At 35.1% G+C, this 21697-nt stretch overlaps 1 protein-coding gene across 1 annotated transcript in view; it reads left to right on the top strand.

The window, feature by feature from the left end:
* Positions 1 to 21697, top strand: part of FMN2 (formin 2) — a 155958-nt gene that overhangs the window by 19378 nt on the left and 114883 nt on the right. Inside the window, exons 3-4 of the mRNA XM_058836733.1 lie at positions 10619 to 10766; positions 14765 to 14826. Of these exons, the coding sequence (XP_058692716.1) occupies positions 10619 to 10766; positions 14765 to 14826 (210 nt within the window). The remainder of the gene's footprint in view (positions 1 to 10618; positions 10767 to 14764; positions 14827 to 21697) is intronic.

Here is a 21697-nt window from a genome sequence, read left to right as displayed (position 1 = left end):
TTTGTTTCTATGCATTTTTTTAAGTTCATTAGAGCAAAACTTTAATGTTGATCTAACAGTTTATTTTAAAGACAGAGGAATTAGGACTTAATTAAGGACTAGTTTTACTTCCTTAATTTCACCCATCTAGAATTAAGAGGTACATCTTTTTTGACCTTACTCCAAAACTGGGAGCAGAGCCAGACCCATATTCTTTCTTCATCTCTGAGTTCATTAATTGCCTCCAGTTTGGCTGATACCCTCTTCACTTAGCTGAAACTGCCATCAGCAAAGCTCCTGTAGCCCTGTCCTGGTCCCTGCCACCTTCTGGCCTTCTCCCTTCTTCATAAAGCCATGAACATGCCTGGTTCTTAATGTTACTTCTTTGGCTATTTTGATTTTCATCTTACTCTGGTGCTTGTAAAGTCTCTTGGGTCACTCTTTCAGATTTTTTTTTTTTTTGGCAGAATTTCCATCACTTTTTCCACTGAAACCCATCCTTGAATCCTTTTCTCCTTTTGTGATTTATCCCTCGTATTTCTGAACTTTAAAATACTATTTGTTTTAAATTAAATAAATTCCATGATTCCCTTCTTGCCTAAGTGTAGTCCCACAGACTTTGTTTTTTGAAGATGTTAGGTTACAGTTTATGAAAACAATTCAATAAGTTTTGTTCACTCTATGATCTATTGCTCATGGCTCGAGATGAATATAAACAGATTATTTAAAAGTCTTATTCTCTCACTCTGATCCCCTTTTCTGGATGGCCTCTAGTGAATTTAATTTAACATGGCTAATGCTGAAATCTCTTGAAATGTTTGCAATTGCACATTTTGATTATATTCTCATTTTCTTTATTATTCATGCTCTCTGGTCACCTCTACTTCTCCCTGTCTTAGAAATGTTTATCCAAATCTTTTGTCTGTTTTCTCAGTAACGCAAGAGATCTGGTCCACTTTTTTTCTCCCAAGATGTTCCAGTCTTCAGTGTAGGCCATTAAAGAATAGTACATGCCCTCTTTTTAATTTCTTTTTGTATCCTATTTCTTTCTCTTCTTCTCTGAATTGTCTTAATTGTCTGACTACAATTAAGCAGTGCATTAAAAGTAAGAACAGCTTCCACAGCTCTTAGTTTCTTGGGCTAATTCTGTTATGGCTCCTAGAATTCAGTTTAATTTAAATTCTTGGCACTTATGTCTCTGGTATACACTATACTTTGTGGATGTGAATTTTTTTTTCCTATATGGCAAACGTGAGGGATCAACAAATGCCAAATGAGAGCACAAATCTTAAGAGAACTAGCAGCTGTCACCACATTTATGCTGAGGACGGAGTCCAGTTTCCAAAGGCTTATATCTTACTCAGGTCTTCGGATAGATTTTAATGATGATTGGAGATGACACATTCATGAAGTATCTCTGAACCTCTTGTCAAATTAGCCCAAAGGACAGAAATTTTAGAACTGTTTTAAGAAATTATGAGAAAACTCGCATGTTCAATCTTAGCTTGTTTTATCATTTCTTTTGAAACAGTTGATGGCAGTTGCCCAGAATAAAAGATTAGTCTGAAAAATACAAGTTGAACAAAGCTTTAAAAGTAACATACACAGAGAAGGGTTGGTTTTTTTAAGATTTTTGCTGTTAAGAGGCAGTGGAAGCTTTTGTTATAGCCCTTCCTACCTACTGTCCCAATATAAAGAGTATCTTAAAGAGTAAGTAAATGTTCAGTGGCAGGTTCTCTGTCTAGACATACGTTGCCCTTAACGCTAGTTTCCCATTTGCTAGGGAGGCTGCTAATTATTGCTTCATGTATGTCATGACAACTTACTCATCAGGCTATCTTTAGTCTTTCATGCTTCTGCTAGTATTTTATAAAGAAAAACAGAGGGTTTAACTGAAAAGAAATGAAGTCAAGCAAGTAAATGGCAACTTATAGAAAGATGGATTAGCAAAAGCCTACAGAAAGCATGTTCTCTGAAAAAAATGCTTGCCTTTTGAACAGCTATTGCCTTTTATATTTTTTCCTTTTTAGCAGTTGTAAGTTATTCAAGACGGCTTGTAAAGATTCAAATTAAAACAAAATATCTTCTGAGTGAATGATATGCAAGACATTAATGCCTTGTGAAAAATACTTCCATTCATAAACCACAGAATCACAGAATTGTTAAGGTTGGCAAAGACCTCTAAGATCATCAAGTCCAACCTTTAGCCCAGCACCACCATATTCACCATTAAAGCATATTCCCAAGTGCCATATCCACATTCCTTTTGAACATTTCCAAGTATGATGATTCCACCACTTCCCTGGGCAGCCTGTTCAATGCCTGACTACCCTTCCAATGAGGAAATCTTACCTAGTACCCAAACTAAACCTCCCCTGGTGCAGCTTGAGGCCTTTGTCCCTTGTCTGGTCACTTGATCGCTGTGAGAACTACCTACCTTCCTACATGTGGTGCAACTGTAGTCTTAAGCTTTTTAGCATGTTAACTCATTATATTTTCCTATTAGAGTAAAATAATAATGAAATTGATATGTCCAAAGTGTGCATCTTTGGCAAGAATGTAATAACAGGAAAATTTTTCCTTCACCTGTTGGAGGATCACCGATTTTAATCAGTAGGGATCTCATCTGCTTAGCTCCTCTCTTTAAAATCACTGAAGGCGTAGGATAGCTATCTTCAGAGTGCCTTCAGTAAAGTGTATGGATTTTAAATATTTGTATTAGATTTTAAACAGTTCATAACAAGGAAGAAGCTGGCATCTTCCTATCATATGAGGCAACTTTCTTTAACATTTCAGTGCCAAGAAATTGTGACAAGTACTTGGTGTTTGCATTTTATCCAGCAGCTGCAATTAACACACATGTAGTGTGTGGATATGTAGTCCCTAATTATGTCTTACAATTTCAGATTTTCCAGTTCACGTTGTATATTTTTAAGCTACGGTCAGGTTTTTCTTTCATAGCAAGTTCCTACTTTTTTTCTGACAAGATTTTCAAGTAATTTTGTTCTGTTTCTGAGCATTAGATTTAAAACACCTAAATTCTGAATGAAAAATTTTGATAGGGGCTTTCTTTTATAATTTTGTAAGTGCTTTTGACAAGCAAATTGAGCATACCTTAGTATCCCTACTGTATTCCTTGTTTGAGGAACTTAATCTCTATTTCACACTGAAGGGTCCAGGAGTGACTACTTTTCAATTGGCACTAACAAAATATACCATCTTTCATCTTTATTTGTTTGTGGTTTGATTTTGACTTGCCTAAATCTCTACACCTCTTTTCAGTGCTTCTGTTTAATGCTCTTACTCTGTTGAGTACAGCTGTTAATGCCTTCTGGATTTATCAACAGTTTCAGCACATTCTATAATGAAAGGGCTAAATAAAATCTTCTGGATGGTATCTTTTTTTGCTGTGTTCTGATGTGATTTTATACAGAGTCATGTTTGACAGTTTTGGATAGTCACCGCCCCTTGTGCCATTTGTAGATATGATGCCTGACTAGGCTGTCATCTGTTTCTGAAATAACCCTTCCCTAAGGAAGCAGAGAGACAGCATGAATGGAAAATGCTGCAAAAAAGGCTGTTCTCCTATTATCTCCTGGCCACCTGTGGTGATGCAAATGCTTTCTAAGGAAATAAAGACACTGCTTTCTTTCTGCTGAGTAGTAGCAGATGGTGGGTCTTAGCAAGTCGGAAGGAAGAGAAATTAGTCACATGAAGGCTTGACTTAATTTTAACTTATTTGCACTGCTGATATCAGTCTGAAAATTAGTTGGTAAACAGATTGCAGATAGACTCCTTTCTCAGAAGACAGCCAAAATACCAGTGATCAGTTTCCAAAGAACTTTCACAAGTACTGGCATCAGCTAGGAGAACTTCAATTCTAAACTGCAGCACATCATTGGCAACAATGCATGCAGCATTTTTTCAAGCATACTTTCAATGCTTGGGCATATAATCTGTTAGACGGAATGTAGTCCCCTCTCAGAGCAGTGTTTATCAGAGCAGTACTTTTTAGTTCTCAATTTTTTCATCATATGATGGAGTCAATAGTGAATAAAACTTTAAAAGCAAACAAATGAAAATTGTGGACTAGAGCAGAGAAAGCAGATGATTAATCTGCTGTCTTATTCTTTGTTTGTAGTGTAGGTTACCATAGCAGTTCATTTTGGCTAAATCAAAGCCCCCATATATCCTCTTCCATTACACAGTCACACTTTGTCTTTTGTGGTAAGAAATTTGTTTTAATGTTAAGTGTAGTAAAATGCAGAGTTGGTTGATCATTGGGCAGAAGTATTGTTCCTTTGCTATTTCCCTGATTTCATTTCTTAAAAAAAATAATTTGTTTTACAGTTCTTGGCTCAGGTCCAGCAGTCTTCTACTCCTTTTACTCCTTTTCTTTTTTAGTTCTCTGTTTTCTTTCTCCTCTTTCTTTCTTTGCTTCCTTGTGGTGATGCTGCTGTATACACTTTCAACTTTGGTGTTTTATGTGTAGGACGTTGCTATGTTTTCAGGTTTCTTTTTGCTATGAGCATTGCTTGCTTATTTTTCTGAAGAACTGCTTCAAGAGCCGTATACTGAATGTTAAGTTTATAACACCTGTTTAAATTTTTTAGTATCATTGTGCATATGGTGAAGCTGGTGGTCAGCCTGTCACCTCAAGAGGTATTTTATGACTTTCTGTAGGCTAGTTCTCTTTCTTCAGAATGTCAGTCATAAAAAGATGTCTTTTCTCACTTGAAACTGTGAATAAATTGAGAGTTGAATTTGTATATATTGCATATCTTTCAGAGAGAGTTTTTACATTAGTACAAATTACATTATCAAATTGAATAGAGATGAAAGGAATTTTCTAAGGAAGCAGTTTGATTCAGGTGATTCCAATTTTTCAGAATCCAAACTTACAGAAATCTGTGTCAGTGTAAATGAAAGCAATTCCTAATGAAGAAGCTTCTTGTCTCAGCTTACGTTTCCTGATGAGTCAATGAGAGGTCGGACCCTCAGGTCATGTCAGTAGTAGCTGATAAGCTGGTGGTTTTGGGATGAGACTTTCCAAGTGGGTGTTCTAGTTGGATGTGTAGAAGGGCTGGGTCTTAACTTGTTTTTGAAGGTTTTCTTGAAGGCAAGCCACTGTTCTTCTTGCAAGTTTACTGTAAGCTCATCAGTTTAACCTATTCAGTTCTATTAAATGTAGAAGTTACTGGGTAGCAGGAAGACCAAGACAACAACATTGTAACAGAGTGAGAGTAGATGTGGAAATCTGAAATTTAGTTTCCTGGTTTCATATCCCTGTGAGAGTTCTAACTGCGGGGCTATTGGCTCTCTTTGCCTCTCCTGGGATACAGTGTTGAATCCTGAGCAAAGTTTGATGGGATCAAACATGTTTTTTCTCTCTGGTTGAGGGAGGCTGAAGTCATTTCATGGGTAATAAATGCTTCATGATTTTTGACACTTGAAGTGTTTTTAAATGCATTGTTGAGGCACATTGGTTCCCTGAAAAGAAAAAATCCCTTTGACTCAAGTAAAATGCTTATGTAACAAATTTAGTTTATGAGGATAAAGTGCTGCTTCAGTTATATATTACAGTATTATGAAGGACTTGCTGTTTTTCAGCCTTGGAAGGCATCTGTGCTCACCAGTGCAGCCAAAGGTAGCACAAGTTGAGGGCTGTGTTTAATCACTCCTCTGGTTCTGTCGGTGGCAAGACAGAGCTTTGTTACTGAACCTGTCCTCAAAAAGTAAACCACTTTCCCCATTCTTAAAAGTATTGATTTCTTTATTTTAAAAGCTGCTTAAAATAAAGCAGTCTCCTGCTGATAAGAGCATTTTGAGGTAGTCTGGCTCTAGTTTCTCAAACTAAAACCTTGCTTCTACAATTAACTCTTGGTATGCAGTGGAGAACATGCTGTTGACTTTCATTTTAGATGTTTACTTAGTATACTAGAATGATTAACCCTCCTGAATGGAAAAAAAATTCTTCCATAGACAATTTATTTTCTTGACAATTTCAATTTCTCAAAACATACTAAATGCCAAGAAATTATATGCAAATGTGGACAAGCTCTTTGGAGCTCTTAGCCTGGAAAACACCTCTGAGACATGGAGTCTGGTCCCTTCTTATCCCAAGTAACATAAAATGGAACTCCTCTATGAGTTTATCTCATTCCATCTTAAATGCAGTTATACTCTTTCCTCTCCCTGTTCTTCAACTTCTTCCCACCGAAAGAATGCTATCCAAAATGATTTGATGAGTAGGAACCTTCTTGTAACTACTGCTCTGGGTTTACTCCTGGCCCATTTGTACTTGCGTGAGAACACGCCAACACTTCTGTTCTTCCCTTTTCAGGATAGCTTCAAATGTTCATGGTTTTAGTGAAAAAATTTTCAAATTTACTATTAAAAAAATGTTCTGCAAAATAGAGCCCTATTGCATCAGAGCTCAGCACATCAGGCATGTTAGTGCCAATGCACTCTCATGTAAGAAAGTTTAGAGGTACTGCTGAATTACTTCCTCCCTCTACTGCTACCCAATGCTAGAGAATTGTGCTGCTGTACTGACTCACCTTTCCCACCTGACTGTGCTTTAATTATTTCCTTGAGAGTTTTCTAAATATCATTGGTCAGATTTTTTTCCCCCTTGAGCCTCACATTGCTAATTCATGCTTTTACAGCCATTTGGAGCAAATGTGTATACATCTATTACTATTTCAACTCCATCTCCTGTACCTCTTTTAAGCCTTTCTCACAGTGGCTATTTTTGTTCTTTGAACTGGAAGCAGATAAACAGCTGATTGAAAACTGAAAGGACATTGAGCAGAAGGTTATATTACCTGTATATTTCCAGGAGCAGTGTAGCATACATTCAAGGTTACATATTGTACTCCTACAGTGGGGGATATAGTAACCTGTAACTCAGTCTGTGGCCGAGGGAACAAAAGTGGTGTGAAAATTGTGTGAAAAACTTTTCTGAAAGGTTCTTCTTCTGATGTTTGCTGCAGGTCTAACTCATGGCCCTAGCTTTGGGCTGACCAGCCACATGGCACTTGCTAGAGGCCTTTCTTTGAGTAGCTTTCAAAATTCATTTCCATCTTTAAAGACAAGCTGGAAAGAACCTCCAGCTCAAGTAGTGAAGTGAATATTTAATATTTAATTTATTACATAGTTGAAGTGTAACACTGTGGTACCAGAGAATGAAAAGTTGTAACAAAAAGCCATTCTCTGTCTGGGAAGAGAGTGGGTTAAACTACAGACCTGACTCCCTGTGACTCTAAATGCTAGCATCTAAAAGTGGTAAAATGTATATTGATTAGGTAGCATCAGATCCTGCAGGCAGTTTGCCTCGCCCATGTGCAGAGCATCTTTAAGAACCAGTGGAAAGTGCTGTGTAAGGATGTGTGGAAACAAGAACTCTTCTTGACATAATGTTTAGTGCACTGGACTCAGACAGCTTGAAGCTTCCAGTGTCTGCCCAGATATGAGTCTGAAAAAATAAGACTGGCATCATTCATTACAAGGATATAAATGTAATTTTTTCCCCTCAAAAAAGATGCTTTAAAGACTAAATAGTGGAGTTTGAGCAAGATGAAGTGGAAATTCCAGATGTATCCAAAACTTGATCACGGTAAGCATATTCACTGACTGTATGCACAATGATATTTAGTAAAAATTGCCTCTGAAATGAAAGGTTTAAAGGAGAAGAATTTGAATGTGGAAATCTAGGTTCATGGATGATTGCTTTGTAATTATTAATACTGAAAACAAATCTGGATTTTTTTTTTTTAATTTGGGTTATTTTGTTTATTTTGCTTAAACTAGACTTCAGCATCACAGAATTGGCTGCGTATCTCTTTCTTCAAACTGTTCTAATAATCATGCACATTTATGGCATTATCAGATTTGAAAAATGAGAAAAGAGATGGATTACTATATTAACTGACAAGGAGCTAAAGACAAAGCATAAAGAGGATTAGGTTTTGGACCATAGCTTCAGTGCATAGGAATTAGGACATTCAAATGATTTGTATCTTTTGAAGGGCATGAAAGTAGAGACAGGGTTAATCTTTTTCCCTTTTAAAGTGTGATTTATGGACTATCAACTTGCCATCCAGAGCTTCAGACTACCTTTCTGTCATGAGGGTTTCTCATATTGGAAAATATGTTTATAAGCTTGCAAGTAATCTGAAAGTAGTTGTTGTTAAATACCTTGTCTATATATTGAAAATGGATATGCTTTCATTGTAGTGCAAGTTCCTTGGAGGCATTTTTGAAAATCTACATTTATCGCTGTAAATTTCCATTACATGAGGAGTCTATTCTATTGTTTTGCTCTGTATTGAACAGAAAATAAAGAAATCCCCCCCACCCCCCCACCCCCAAATGCAATGCAGACAAAAAATACTGCCTTTCATACTCACAAATAAAGCTCCCATGCTGGGGTAAGAGTTTATCAAGTTGTGTGATGTTTTAATTTATAACTGCTTATATTTTATATGCCGTAAATTACATCAGCAAGAACATAGGTACTTCATATTTTCTTACCTTCATAATTTATACCATCTGTACAATAATTCTGAGAGTTTGTTCTGTTTTTTTAAATACATCTTGATTCGTGTAGGCTAATCTTATTTGAAGATGCTTTTGCTAAATTATTGTATTATATCTTTCAAGAACTGGCATGGTGAAATGTCATGTCCAGGGACAGTTTAACTGTTTGTCTTCTTCATTTATGCTATGTCAATATTATCTACAGTCAGTTGTCTTTTGTTTTACTGCCCTATAACCCTACATGTAATCCTATTGAAAGTCATCTGTGCTTAACCAGTTAACCCTGTGCAGAGCATGTTCTTCCCTGTGTTCCCTGGACTGTAAAAGATGGTAGAGTGGGAAAGAAAACAACTTTTCTGGTTTGTCTCAATGACTTTTTCAAGTCTTATTTTCCTCTGTGTTTTTGAGATTTAAATGGTGCAGAAACATGACAAATAGCAAAATCCAGCACATTTTCTTCCCAGAACATGTACAGGTAGGACTCCCTCTTCTTTTTACTCAAACAGTATTGGAAATTGGGCAGGAATTCACATATGTACTCAGAAATACTTATTCTCTAAAATGCTGGAAATAGACAATGGAAAAGAATTAAGTGACTCAAAGGACTGAATTAATCAAGCCTTTTCAGATATTCAAATAGAGTAGCATAGTAATGCTGCTATAATGGACAGGCTTTTCAAGGAGCATCGAGTTTGGGGCTATGTAAAGAACCTGATGTTATTTTTTATTAAGCTTTTTATCCATGTATTTTTACCTTTATCTAAAGTCAATATACTTGTCTGGATTTTGGTCATGTTTTTCCTGCTGGAAAGGTCTAATGAGCTTCCTTTGACCCTGACTGAGGCACCTGCTGTAAAACAAAGCTTTATACTTTATTACCAGCATTTGTCTGTTCCAAGTAAGTTGCTCCCAACTGAACATTTTCACTCTTACAATAATTTATTTTTAGGCAAGTAGAAAATTAGTCACATAAAATAGTGATTATCCCAAAAACAAGCAACACTTTCTTCTTTGTCCTGCATATCTCTTCAAAGTTTATTATCTGCCAAATTTAAAAAAAAAAAAAAAAAGTTCTAATCTAAAAATGAAATATTTACAAGTTTTTACTCAGGTAGTAGAATGAATGAAATCTAATGAACATCATCTTTGTAAGAAAGTATTACTGTGATATGACTATATTTTCATCTTGCGACTTAATTTGTTTTCTAGTTTTGTGCTACAATAATTGCATCTTTCCAGATCATTTACTAGGTTACTTGTGCAATTACTGGGAATGATCTCTATAGAATTGACAGTATTCTAAATGTTTAATCACAAGGTGTGCATGTTGATGCAAACTTCCAGTCAAAAGAATAACTACTTGAATTGTGGTCATCTAAAATCTTGCTGCTAGCTTAAAGCATTACTTTGCCCTAGTTTTCATCAGAAACTCTCTGTGTGTCCTACTTTTAATCATAGACTCAAACTCAAAGCTATTGAGCAATAAGGATAATATCTGACTTGAGCCCAGAGGACTGAGAATACCTTTAGCTGTTGGTTTGGGGGTTATTTCATTTTATTCCAAATGAAAATCCACCTTTTTACCTTCTTTTCTAAAAATATTAAAATGGAAATTATAAAAATAGAGCTGAAAAGAGTGCACATAGCAGTTTAATTTCTGCCGAAATAATTCTGTTCATTTTCTTTGCTTGTGCTTTTGGTGTAAAATGATTATGTATGGTGTGGAGAGAAATATTTCCCTCCAAGCCATAAAACCGGCTGTATGTGACAAAGTGCAGTCATGATGGACAGAATGTGTTACTGCTCTAAGAAAAGAAGTGGCAAAGAGTTCCTTACTCAAAAAAGTGCTGAACTGTATCCTAACATGTTGTCGAGTTGTAGAAAACTGAAAGCTGTAATTTCTGTCATTAATGAATGTAACTATTTTAATATAGATTTATCTTAAGTCTTTATCAGACTGAAGAGCATAAAACCAAGTCTGTCATAATATAGGGGATATTGAGTTATTTGTACTTCAAAGAAAAGTTTAGATATTTTGACCTTGTCTTTCTATATGAACTTTTCCACCATTTGTTTTTGTGTTTTTTTTAAATCACAGCAAGACCAGCTTTATACTTGGGCTGCAGTTAGCCAACCCACACATTCAGCAGATTACATTGAAGGAAGCTTTCCAAGGAGAATTCCATCTGCGTGGCCTCCACCCAAACCTCCAGATGCAGAACAAAGGCTCAAAATTTCAGAACAAGGTACAGTTCTTGGATCTAGAGAAGATAAATGTGTAGGTGAGGGGAAGCTGCTGTGTTTTAGAATCTGAAATGTTAACTTAGTATCTTAGCTACTAACAAACACCTGGTTTTGAGAATCTTGGATTAGCACCAGAAATAATGTCAGCTATTATGAATCTAATAAAAAATATTCACCAAAAATGTGTTCTTTTTGTTAGCAACCAAGATCTGTACCTGGAATCTGTTGAGTAATGGATTTTGCCAGGTGCTGTGATCTTTATTCTTTTCCAGTTTACATACCTTCAAAGCTATGAGATATAAGTTCTTTTTTCTTAAAAATAAGGAAAACTTCAGAAGCTGACTGGTGCTGTACTGAAAGTTATTAGAGTGATGTAAGGTATTCCTTTGTAGATTCAGCAGTCCTGTGCTGACAGAGGGGTAGGAAAAGTGTATTTGAAAAAATAAAATCAGGGCTTGCTTAGAAAGTCAGTTTGCCTTAAAATTTGTGAGGTTGTGCTACCAGCTGTTTCTGCAATCGTCTTCATGCTCTTTAAGAGCTTTGTTTACATTGAAAATTAAAACCTAGAAAGAAAAATCCTCCCTTGTAGTTGACAGAGAAATTTAGATGAGGATTTCAAGCCTGTTTTCTATTAGTAGTGTTGATCCATAAATACCACAGGTTCTTGGAGGCTTTGCTTTTCATTAGTTAATATTCAGCAGCTCTCAATAATGTAGACTGCAGTCATCTCCATACCCTCCATGGAGAGTCACTGGATATTCTCAAATGTTTCATTCCTTTCCATTTCTCCTTTTCATTGCTCAGATTTGAAGAGTTAAGTCATTATTTCAACAGATCTCTTTGTATTGTTTGTAGGCTTTGGGTGGAGTTAATTTCAGATTTGCTTGTCTTGGGGACTTCTCTGCCACTACCTCTGGAACATAAGCAAAGTATTTCTTACATGCACACCTTTTACCATGGCAACATTTTATTTTTACTGGTATCACTTATTTCAGTGTTCACAAACAAAATAAGTGATTCCAACAAAAATGCAATACTGCTATATTATTCTGTTTATGCTTGCCTTTTACTGAAGGAATGCTATTGGAGTCCACAGAATTCAGTTCTGCATCCATCTGACTGATGCAATTCAGAGTGTGGAACTCTGCAGTGCTGGACTGTTGAGCCAGTCCAGTTTTTAGCCAAGGATCTCCTGTTTTATCTTGTATTCAATGAAAGTGCTGCCATATATGGTGATAGAATTCACTGCCATCTACTCTGGGAGTTGTTTCTCAGCTGGGAGACTTAGCTAATGGATGTGTGATCACAGTATTTATGAGCATACTGTGCACTGGAAAAACAAAAGGGTGAATTTCAAATTAAATAATTTTGAGGTTTTAGCCCAGCAGAGGTTGATGTAAGTCAAAAAGAGTTTAGTTTCTCTAAAATCTAGAAGAATGTTGATAATGTAAAATATTTTGAAATGTAAGGATACACTTAGAAGTGTATTTCTATCGAAAGGACAATACTAATAATTTTAAAATGTATTAATTTTGTATGTGATTTTTTTCCATCCTATGTTTTTCTGTTTATTATACCCATTACATGGATGTAATATGTACAGGACTTGTCTGTTCCTTGTCTCAGCTACTGCCCTCTCAAAAAAAAATGCAAAAAATTTAAGAAATAGAGTTAGAAATAAAGTGAAAATTGTGTATTAGGAGTTTTTCTAAGTTTAATGTAAGTAGCTCTTAAGATGTATTTATTGACGTTTTGGTGTGATTTTTCAGTGTAGGGAATGGAGGAAAAGAAAAAGTTATTATTCTTTTGAATACAACTCAGGCAGATTAATAATTTCATTTTCTTCAATTGTTCACATGCTTGCTATTTTGGAAGAACATGGAGGTGAGTGATGTGAAACCTGAGGATAAACACCTTCCTCAAAATTTGTAACTAAATTATTTTGTGTATTTACACATTTGCATTGTGTAGGGGACTAACTTTTTTTAAAAGATTTAAATTATATGCAGGGTAGATGTATTTTGTTATATATGTAATTATTGCTCTCTGGGTTAAAGAGATATATTAACATTAGAAACACTAGCTCATAATCAAAAACATGCATTTTAGACAAAAGCATTTCTTGAGAGAGGAATGCACCAGGATATTTTTATAGAATCTTTGTTTTTATTATATACATTAGCATTAGAACAATAGTAGGCCTTCAAGCTTTAAGACAAGACAAAATTCTGCAAGGTTTTAGGTAATCCATCCTAGATTAGCAAAGTAGTTAATCATCTGTTTAGTATAGTTTGTATTTAATAGTCTTGCTGTATGCTCTGTATTATGTGGAGCATTGCTGGATGTGTGAAAAGGGCTATTAGAGTGGAGTTTTTGGGGTTTTGGAGCAGTGGGTTTGGTCATGTTGGTTCTTGTTTGAGGATTTTTTAGGTTAGTTATTAATTTTAAAACAGACAATTATAAATACCTAATATGAATTAGGGTTTAAGCCAGCAACTTATGTTAAAAACATTTTCCATTTCTGGATTCAGTTAAAGTTTAAGACCAATGTGCATGGCACTAATTTTCTATTTGAATACCCAAATCTCTTCCTGCCTCTTCTTATGGCATTTCACTCTACCATTATCACATCTCAGCACATTGCCTGAATCTAAACTCAACAGGGTATTTGAAATTCAATTATTTTAATTCTTTGCTGATGACACTGTTCTACTTAACATATAGGAAAGGGCAAGTAAGCAGTGACAGTAGAGCCCAGTCATCCCATCTCCCATGTGGCTGTTTAACCACTTGTGAAGACATTCAAGGATTTTGCAACTTATGCAAAATGAAACAGTCTCAGCCCACTACATACCAGCGTGAGTTTACAACCTGAAACCTAAGTTAGTCTCTTAAAAAAAAAAAAAAAAAGACGACAAAAGAACCCCAAACAAAAAAAATTGTTTGATTTGGCTTAAAGGAAAGGTTTCATTTCTTCATTTGTTAAATATTGACCAATACTTAGGAGAGTTCCTATTTTCTTAAGTACTTTTATGTAAGGAAAGTGTGCTAATTTGCATGGCAGAAAACTCTAAGCGTTATGGGTGCATGTCTAATACTAGAAAATCAGCATAGACTAAATCTGATGTGAGCAAAGATCAAATAGATCAAATTGAGAGAACATTTCTCTCAAACACAGAGAAATCTAAAATCTAAACAATGAGTTATTTCTTGTTAGGTGAAGCTCATCCACATCCAGGTAAAAAAGTTGTGGATTGTTCATTTTCAAGCCTTGTGACATAACTCACACTTGGAATGAAACTGCTTCCTTGTATGTCTTGCTTCCCAACAGCTGGGATTGTCAGAAAGCTGTTAGGAGGCCAAATGTCTAGGAATTATGAGTCCAGAGCCTCTGGTTCACAGCTGCTTCACTCTTTCTGCAAATGGTCAAGAGATTTCCCTGTTGAATAGTGGTACCTTTAAACATATTGCAAGGATGCTACACATATAGTCTCTGGGCAGGTGTAAGAAAAATACTTCTGTTCTTGTTACATGTAAATAACTGGGCTATGATCAGTAAAGAGGCATCATTAGCAGTAGCTCCTAAACTGATTAAAGATCTTTGCACTGTGGAGTTGCTTGCTGGTTTGTTTTCCTTTTCTGATTATTTCCTGTTGGGAAAGGAAACAGACACAGTGTGGTTCTTTAAGGTCAGAAAAGTAATCTGGTTTTAAAATAAGAGAAGGATCTAGTTTTGTAGTGTCATATGTTTTGCTCTATTTTTAAGATCTGTATTACTACCTATGTCATTGTGGAGTTTTCAAATTTCTGTGGTAGTGGAGGAAAGGAAAACATAGTTGGCAAGAGTAAACCATTTTAAGGACAGGTAATGGTTGGGATAATTTGGAAATTGGGACAGTTTTTAACTTGACAGTCCTTTCATGAATTTCTTAATGTATATTTCAAAAGATCAGACAATTATTTTTTATCTATTTTAAAATCTGTATCTTTTCAAATTCAGAGTTGAAATCTACAGTCCCAGAAACAGAGAAGCAATACACAGGCGATGTTCAGCGAGAACAGGTAATATTCTAACAGAAATGTTTTATCATTTTTTTTTAAAAGGGCAAAAAGCAGTACTTCTTTTGAAATAGTTTTGTGTACTAAACGTCCTGTATGAAAAAGTTCCAAAGTGAGGGTATTTTATAAGCTCTATAGTGTACTATGTATACTACTAGGTATAAGGATTGAGGGTTCCTGCCTAAGGTGATTCTTACAAAATGTTATTATCCACTCAAAAGTAATGGCTCTAGTAAGGAAACTCAAATGGCTTTAGTAAGGAATAATTATAAAAGATCTTATAATAATAGCTAATCTACAAAAGTTTATGTTAGTAATAGTGGAAGGGATTTTTTTCTGACTCTCCTCAAGCTCATAGCAGAGGTACTATATGCACAGATTTAAAGGGTAATGCTAGGCTTAAAAAGGAGCTAATGTAATACTGGGACAATGGAGAGAATCTGGGTTTGACTTATGCCACAGAAACACAGACTATCTTGGTTTTTTAGCATGTCACCATACATGCTGTATTTGTCATTAAAGGTGGTGCAGTTTAATGGGGCTGAGGAATTTCAGATTCTGTTTCCTCAACAGACTTATCTCATTTGTAATTAACACTATTCAGTTGTTCTGGAAGTCATTAGAAGGAAGGCTAAATTCTGAAATCTTGGTTTGAAACAAGCAGTGACCAAAAGCTCTTGGAACCTCTTTTCTTCCTCCTCTGTTTCCCAGCTTGTTTCCCTCATTTCCGCCTTTGGGTTTGTTTTGGGGTTTTTTTGGGGGTGTTTTTTGTTTCTTTTGGTTTGCCAAGTGTTTTGTTGTGGGTTTTAAGCTTTTTTGGTTTTTGTTTTTGGTATTTGCAGGGCTTTTTGTGTTAGTGACAAGATAATTCAAGCATCGCTGTATCAAGCAGCATTTGTGAAAATGGTCAGTGATTTGCTTTTCAGGGAAAAATAAGGAATGTGTAGTTAAATACATACTACTGGTCATTAGACTTGCAAATTTAATTTGGGCTTGATCATGTATTTTGTGAGCCATGGCTGGAGAGAGTATGTGTATTAACTTTATGGCTTGTCTTGCCAAACAACAACTTCTGGCTGGTTACCTAAACTTCATAATATGGAACATTTTAAAACTGCAGCTCATTAATTAAAGTAATATTAAAAAATAATTTTTCACTGCGGTATTTTAAGTTTAACTTAAAATATATTTTTCTCATGCTATTTTTATATTCCAGTCATCCAGGTTTCACTAGCAATGGTTTCTAGTATGTATTGTGGAAAAGCACATTTTTCCTATATTTACGGAAAGTTATTGCATGTAAGGAGCATATTTAATCAGTCCCTAGCACTATAATTCATTGCATTGCAAGAAATGACCTCTATAAATGGTTTTTTATTGAAAATGTAATTAATTTAAGTAGGTTTATGTATACGTAGTTATTTTACCTATTAAAAAAAAATATTATGAGAATTACTATGAGAATGAAGTTTAATCAGGAGCTCTGGAGCACTGCCTGATTGCTTGAATGGCAATTGCTAATAGTTGGGAGCTTTACTTTTAGGACTAGCCTGATATGTCGTCCGATTGCTGAATTCCATTCGCTATTGTTTATGAGATCCCCATCCCTCTCACTCCGTGGCGATCTCTTATGACGTGAACTTCCATTCTATACTACTATTCATCAATGACCTGCAGAGCCAACTGTATCACCTCTCTTGCAGAAAGTCATCTCAAGATTTTGCTGTATTATGTTATCACCATTATTCTGGTTTTATTTTTTTACACTCCTACAGAGTGGAGGTTTTTTTTCTTTTGAGGAACAGTATGTGGATAAAATGTTGTCATATGTTTAAATTATGTCCCCAGCAGTCCAGCGTATTCTTATCCATCAGTGTTTAACTGTATCAATCTATAAAAACATTTAGAAAGTAGAACAGCCATCATACTTGTAGGTAAAGCCTTTACTGCAGTCAGATCATTCTTGGTGTTATTTATACATTTTTTTTAAAGTGATGAACATGTTTCTATTAGAGATATGCCCTCTTTTGTTGTCTAGTTTTAATTTATGTAAAAAGGAAACATTGGTTGAATTTAGCCTAGTAGGTTATTTTTCTCTATTTCTTTTAATACATAAATAAAAGAGAGCTCTAGTTTAAAATTTGAATTCATCAGCTGAATCTTATCAGAGACTTCTTCCCTCTCGTTTCTCTGGGAAAAGACATTCCCGCATACTACAAATATAATTGAAGATTATTGGCCAGAACACAGTTGTAACATGATGTGCTGATAAATTATCTCAGTTATAATAAATGGTTAACTAAAATAATCAGAATCATTTTAAATTAAAGGCACAAGTAGTACAGCCTGGATTCTACATTTTTTTTTTCACTTGAAGGGGTTTCTTTATATATATCCTCTCCATTTCCTTATCTTTAATAATAATAGATATGTGTGAGGTATTTTACATGCATGCTTTACAGAATAATTTATAAAAACAATTTCTGAAAGTTTTTTAAGTGTTTTATTGAGTCCAAAATATCAATTTTTTTCAAAATTACAGCTAAAAAAAAAAAAAGAGGATATGGGGATGTGCTTGCTTTTTAGTACAGGAATTGTTAAGCAGTGGAAAAATAAGAAAAAATTGGCAGCCATTTCAAGTCCTGGTTTGGAAATGCCAAATAGCAACGATGTCTGCTTAGTCTTCCCAGTACGAACAGAGAAAGTTTTGTTAGGCTTAACTCCTTTAGTGAAAGAAGAAGAGAAAAATGGGGTGCCCTAATTTAGGAACTCCAGCTTCAAACCTGATCTTTAAATTTGACAGCGATACTTTTTGCAAGAGCCAATTTCTGTTCTGTTTGTACCTCTGATCTTTTGCACCATCATTGCAATTTTCCTTACATTTAACTCGCTTTTCAGAGTCGCTTGATTTTGTTTGCACAGTAGGTAAGAATAGATCCTTAGAAAAAAGATGAAGGGGAAAAAAAAGAATCCTTTAATTGTAAAATGAGTACATGTAAAGTAGGCTTGGTTAATAGTGAGACATCACAGACTACAAGGGTGAAATTGTTTGAAAGGCACTTAAAAGCACTTTTTTATACACCGTATTATAAAATTACTTTAAATTTCTATTTTTGATCATTTGTGATGAGAGTCTATTCTGTGGACCACACAATTTTAAAAACAAAGTTCTTGTTACATTTATTTAATTGTCAGCATCCAGATATAATGAATACTTCATGCCTGGTCCCTGTAATCCCACCTCAGGAGAGGAGGATTTGCCAGACTGTTGCAGTCTCTAGCAGTTTGTTTATAAGATAGTTTACACTGACTATTTATGCTGTATTTACATCAGAAAAGCTTGTCATCAAAAAATTCTTATGCTCACAACATCTTAGTTTGGTTTGGTTCACACATTTTACCCAACAAATAATTCCTAAACTAAAATAATATGCCTTTTTTGCAATTCCAAGTACTTCCACTGGATACTAAAACCAGACAAAATTTTGGCAGTTTTGAGGCGTTGAAAGTGGGTTTCTACTGCATAATCTATTGGTGCATTTTCCAGCAATATCATAGGGGAACAGTGCTAATCTTAAAAAACTATATTGCAAGCCAGGTTTTGCCACCTTGAAGATACTTTCTGCTTTATAAAACCAGATTCATGGAGTGTATCTTTAGAATATTCCTAACCACTCCACTTTACTCGCAGCTCCTCTCTCAGCAGGGACCTTTCTTCTTAAACTAGTTTTTGACTATGACTTATTATAATTTCTTAGGGCAGTAGCTTAGTGATATTAGAAATGTTCCAATTTTGACACCTAGTAATACAAGAAAAAAGGTTCTGAAATCCTTTAAGATAAATACATAATCAGTCTGTTTAGAAACTATAGAACATTGGTGGGACTGGAATTTACTTTTCGTTATTATAAAATGTCACTGCTAGAATTTGTCTCAGAAACATGCATGCTGCCCAAAGCTCTCTCTTAAAAGAAATTTCAGAGATTATTCTTTATAAATAAGATAAAGACAGTAGATGTAAGATTAGTCTGAAATGGTGAAATACAAAAAATAATTTTTAAAAAGGGGAGATGTTATAAACCTGCATTAGACTGTTGCGACACTTGTAGTCTGGTATAAAACTTGTTTTATTTTTGTTTTACATGGTTTTAATCAGCACACAGACCAACTGTAGGCAAGAATAGTGAACCACAGACTTCAACAGAAACCTGAGGAAAACTGGGGACTCTTCCTCTGTTGGCCCACAAACAGTTCTGTGACAGTGGCACTTTTAACGCTGCCTGATTTTGCATGTTCTTTCTTGAGATAATTATTAAGGAAAAAAATCTGTGAAGAAGTGTCGTTCCCCTTCAATCCTTTTGCTATTTGACAGGTTGCTTTTTGTAAGGGGGAGGAGAAGGCTTGAGGAAACAGTGAACAGTTACTCTAAAACAATTCCTCTCCTACAGAAATATGACAACCAGAGTCCTAGATTTCAGGATGGAAAAATAAGTTATATAGTTGGTTAAAAAAAACCCAAAAAAACCCAAAAAAACCTAAAAAACTGTATGACATATTCAAAAGGATCTACTATATGCTGTTGTCTCATTGAGGAAATAAAGGATTAAGACAGACGCTTCCATATGAATCAAATGATACTGATTAGGATTGTATATCTTCTTTTAAGAACTGTACCAATATAAACTTTCTGCAAAACCATGTCAGCATACCCAAATTTTAGAAAACAAAAATTTAAAAAAATTCAGAGGTATGTATCTGGCTATTTTTATCTTGCAAAAATAAGCCTAGATTTTTAATATGTGATATGGAGGAACTTACATTCTAATTGTAGGTACAGTGTTAGAATTCCAATATTTTAGCTTTAAGCAGATGAATTTCAGGAAGCATATGCAGATAGATAGTGTTTTCTTGTTAGGATTCAGAGTATATGATGTTTTATCAGAAACGTACAGAAAAGAAACCAAGTTTGCAGGAAATGAGGGGCTACAAACCCGGCAGGTGACTTTACTGCCAGGGTCATAGGAACTGCTGAAATGCAGAGCATTTTTCTCAGGCAGTAAAGGAGAATTTAACTTTGTGGAACTCCAGAACAAGTTAGGTGCAAGTCAAGTATTTTATGTTCATGAAACATAATTTTTATGCAAAAGTTTTATTGATAGAATTCTTAGATTCTTAATATTTGAAGTTACTTTTCAGTTTAAATGTGCTGCCATTTTCAGGTTTATTTTTTTGATTTGTTCTCAGAAAGTCTTACAAGAACAAATAGATGTTTTATTTCCTAAAGCTGTAGCAGATAAATTAACTAAACTTCTTGAAATACGAAGTGAGATTCTCTGAGACATTAACATAGCTTAAGCAGAGACTGTCCGTTCATTCTGCGCTGCTTCCTACACGGCTAGTAGCCACTTTGTAATTAAATACTGTCATCTGATACTGTTGGAGTTTCTTAGGCTACGAAAGAAGGATGAGAAGACAAATAGTAATATTAGAAACGAATGTTAGAAGTACTATATCTAAGAGAATCTGAAGGACTACCTAAAGAAGTCTGCCCAGTTCCCCACTAGATGGCAGTTCAGTATTTTCGACCGGCCCGCAAGGCACTTGCAAGTCACTCCTGTGCGGTCCTGCAGACACCCTACAGCAGGAATTAAATTTTTTTTTTTTTTTTTTGGTCCCAGTCAAAGGAGTGGCTTTCTGCTAATTAATAAGTTAGCCTGTAGAATATACATACACTTGCTCTCTTAAATCTAACCAAGATTTAGCAACCTGAGCATCTCTCAAAGCTGATCCTCTACCCTCCCTTGAAACACTAAATATTTAGAAAGCATTGTTCAGTCACTGTTTAGTTGTTTGTTTTTCAAACCAGTGAAAGGAAAATATTTGCTTTGGTCTGCCAACCTGCTGGATGACTGCCTTCGAAGTGATAGTTAAAAAATTATCAATGAATTATCATCATTTAAATAGAGAGATCAATAGTCTGTGAAGATGAAATTTGTTTCTTCAACCACAATTGTGAACCCATTTTCTATTTAGTTCTGATGAGGCAGAAGTTTAACAAAACAAAAGGGAAAAAGTTCCATTGGACAAAATAAATTCACTTATATATAGAGCATAAATCACAGACTAAATGAAAATACAGGAGTATAGAATGTCATGCTTGTGTGGTAGAAAAATGTAAGCAGTTAATTCTCAGAACAAACATTAGTATTTTGTATTATATCCAGACTTCACAATACTTGGATTGACTTCTGTTATTTTGCTTGAAGGCAGTGTTTGCCTCTTTAAAAGAAACAATACATTTTATTATTTTCAGTGGAGTTACAATAACACATTTTTGAACTCTTTCTCCTAGTCATGGTGAGACTAAAATTTGTTTTTTCTCATCTGTGTTCTTAATGTTAATGTCAGGATTAAGTTTTACTTCTGTGCTCATTTGAGTTTCGAAGGTTCTTTATTCTGTTTTTCCACTTTTATTGAGACAGCCATATACCATAGATCTGAAACACATAAAAATCATAGTACAGTTCAGGGTTGAGTGGACATTAGGAGGTCATGATGTACAAACCCTTTTCCACTGACACCCTCCTCCAAGCAAGGTCAGCTTAGATGTTTGGTGAGTTTTCTCAGGACTTTGCTCATCTCTGAGTATGGGTATGAGGTAATGGTAATTTGCATTTCCTGCTTTGCCCAGTCAGTGGTAAAATGGTAAGTCTGCTCTGTTTCTGATGCATTGTTTTGATAACAGCTAAAAGAGATGAAAATGCGTGCTCTAAAAACCTCTATTTCCTGTGAGTTACTCCTAATTCAAGTCCTTTTAGACATTGATTAAAACTCTCAAGAAACTGTGAGTCCAGTTCTTGTGATTAATCTCATT

This window comes from Poecile atricapillus, chromosome 3 (assembly GCF_030490865.1).
Source record: "Poecile atricapillus isolate bPoeAtr1 chromosome 3, bPoeAtr1.hap1, whole genome shotgun sequence".
Taxonomy (NCBI): domain Eukaryota; kingdom Metazoa; phylum Chordata; class Aves; order Passeriformes; family Paridae; genus Poecile; species Poecile atricapillus.
The sequence above is the reverse complement of the archived record's forward strand: the minus strand, read 5'-3'. Positions and strand labels throughout refer to the sequence as shown.